The following is an 872-nucleotide window of genomic DNA, read 5'->3' as shown; positions in this document are numbered from 1 at the left end:
TTGCTTCCAAATTGTGACACAGGACAGTGCACACTCATGCTTTGGGCCATGAGAGACATTGTCAAAAAGTACAGACCTCAGTCATTGTCAGAATCCAAGGGCTTTATCGAACAAAGAATTGTTCTTTCTGAACTTCCAATGATATCTTTTGTGAGACTGGGTGAATGCTCCTTGTCCAAGTCAGAGATCCTCAATAAGCTGCTGAGCAATTCTCAGCAGTACCATGATACCTTTGTTCATCATGACATGGAGAGTGGTGACAGTCCAAGAAGAATATCCAATGGACTGGCTGAGATTACTTGGTACCTTCCATGTGGGAACAAAAACATGGATATTTTCAGTGAGCCTGTAGCTGTGGCTAACCTTCGTGGGGACATCGCTTCATCTGAAACACAATTTTCTTTTTTGTGTCAGACATCTGCAGCAGTTTTTGTGTTCTTTGATAATTTGGTCTCTGAGTGTGAGCTGCTTACCAACCAACACCACAAGGCACAGATCTTCTTGGTGGGTAGCCATCAGAGCAATCGCTCCAGTTTAGATGCTCTGAAAAAAGTAGCAAACAAATTAGGCTTGACTACCAGCAACATCCTTTTGAAGACTAAGCAGATGAATGATGCAGATTTTGTAAAAAAGATGCGGAAAACAGTCAGCGATGTAGTTGAGAACACAAAGATGAAGATGGGAATTGAGCAGATGGCTGATGTTGCCCATGAGCTGGGAATCTGGGTTGATGAAAACTCTTCAGAGTGCCAAACTGCCAAGAAAAATGCAGATGCCATCACTGCAGAAATTCAAGACATCCTTAAATACAAGAAAGCTCAGCTCCCCCTGCAAGGTGAAATATGGAAAGAACTGACTCGCTTAGAGAAAGA

The 872-nt window shown here is 42.7% G+C and overlaps 1 protein-coding gene across 1 annotated transcript; it reads left to right on the top strand.

The window, feature by feature from the left end:
- Nucleotides 1-6: 6 nt before the first annotated feature.
- LOC121940555 (up-regulator of cell proliferation-like) lies at nt 7-867 on the top strand (the record flags this gene model as incomplete). Its single annotated transcript, XM_042483300.1, has 1 exon — nt 7-867. A coding segment is annotated over exon 1 (831 nt), but the record flags the coding sequence as incomplete, so codon positions are not given.
- Between the last annotated feature and the right edge of the window lie 5 nt (nt 868-872).

The sequence above is a fragment of the Plectropomus leopardus genome, unplaced genomic scaffold (genome assembly GCF_008729295.1).
Source record: "Plectropomus leopardus isolate mb unplaced genomic scaffold, YSFRI_Pleo_2.0 unplaced_scaffold89947, whole genome shotgun sequence".
NCBI classification, from domain to species: Eukaryota; Metazoa; Chordata; class Actinopteri; order Perciformes; family Serranidae; genus Plectropomus; species Plectropomus leopardus.
The sequence above is the reverse complement of the archived record's forward strand: the minus strand, read 5'-3'. Positions and strand labels throughout refer to the sequence as shown.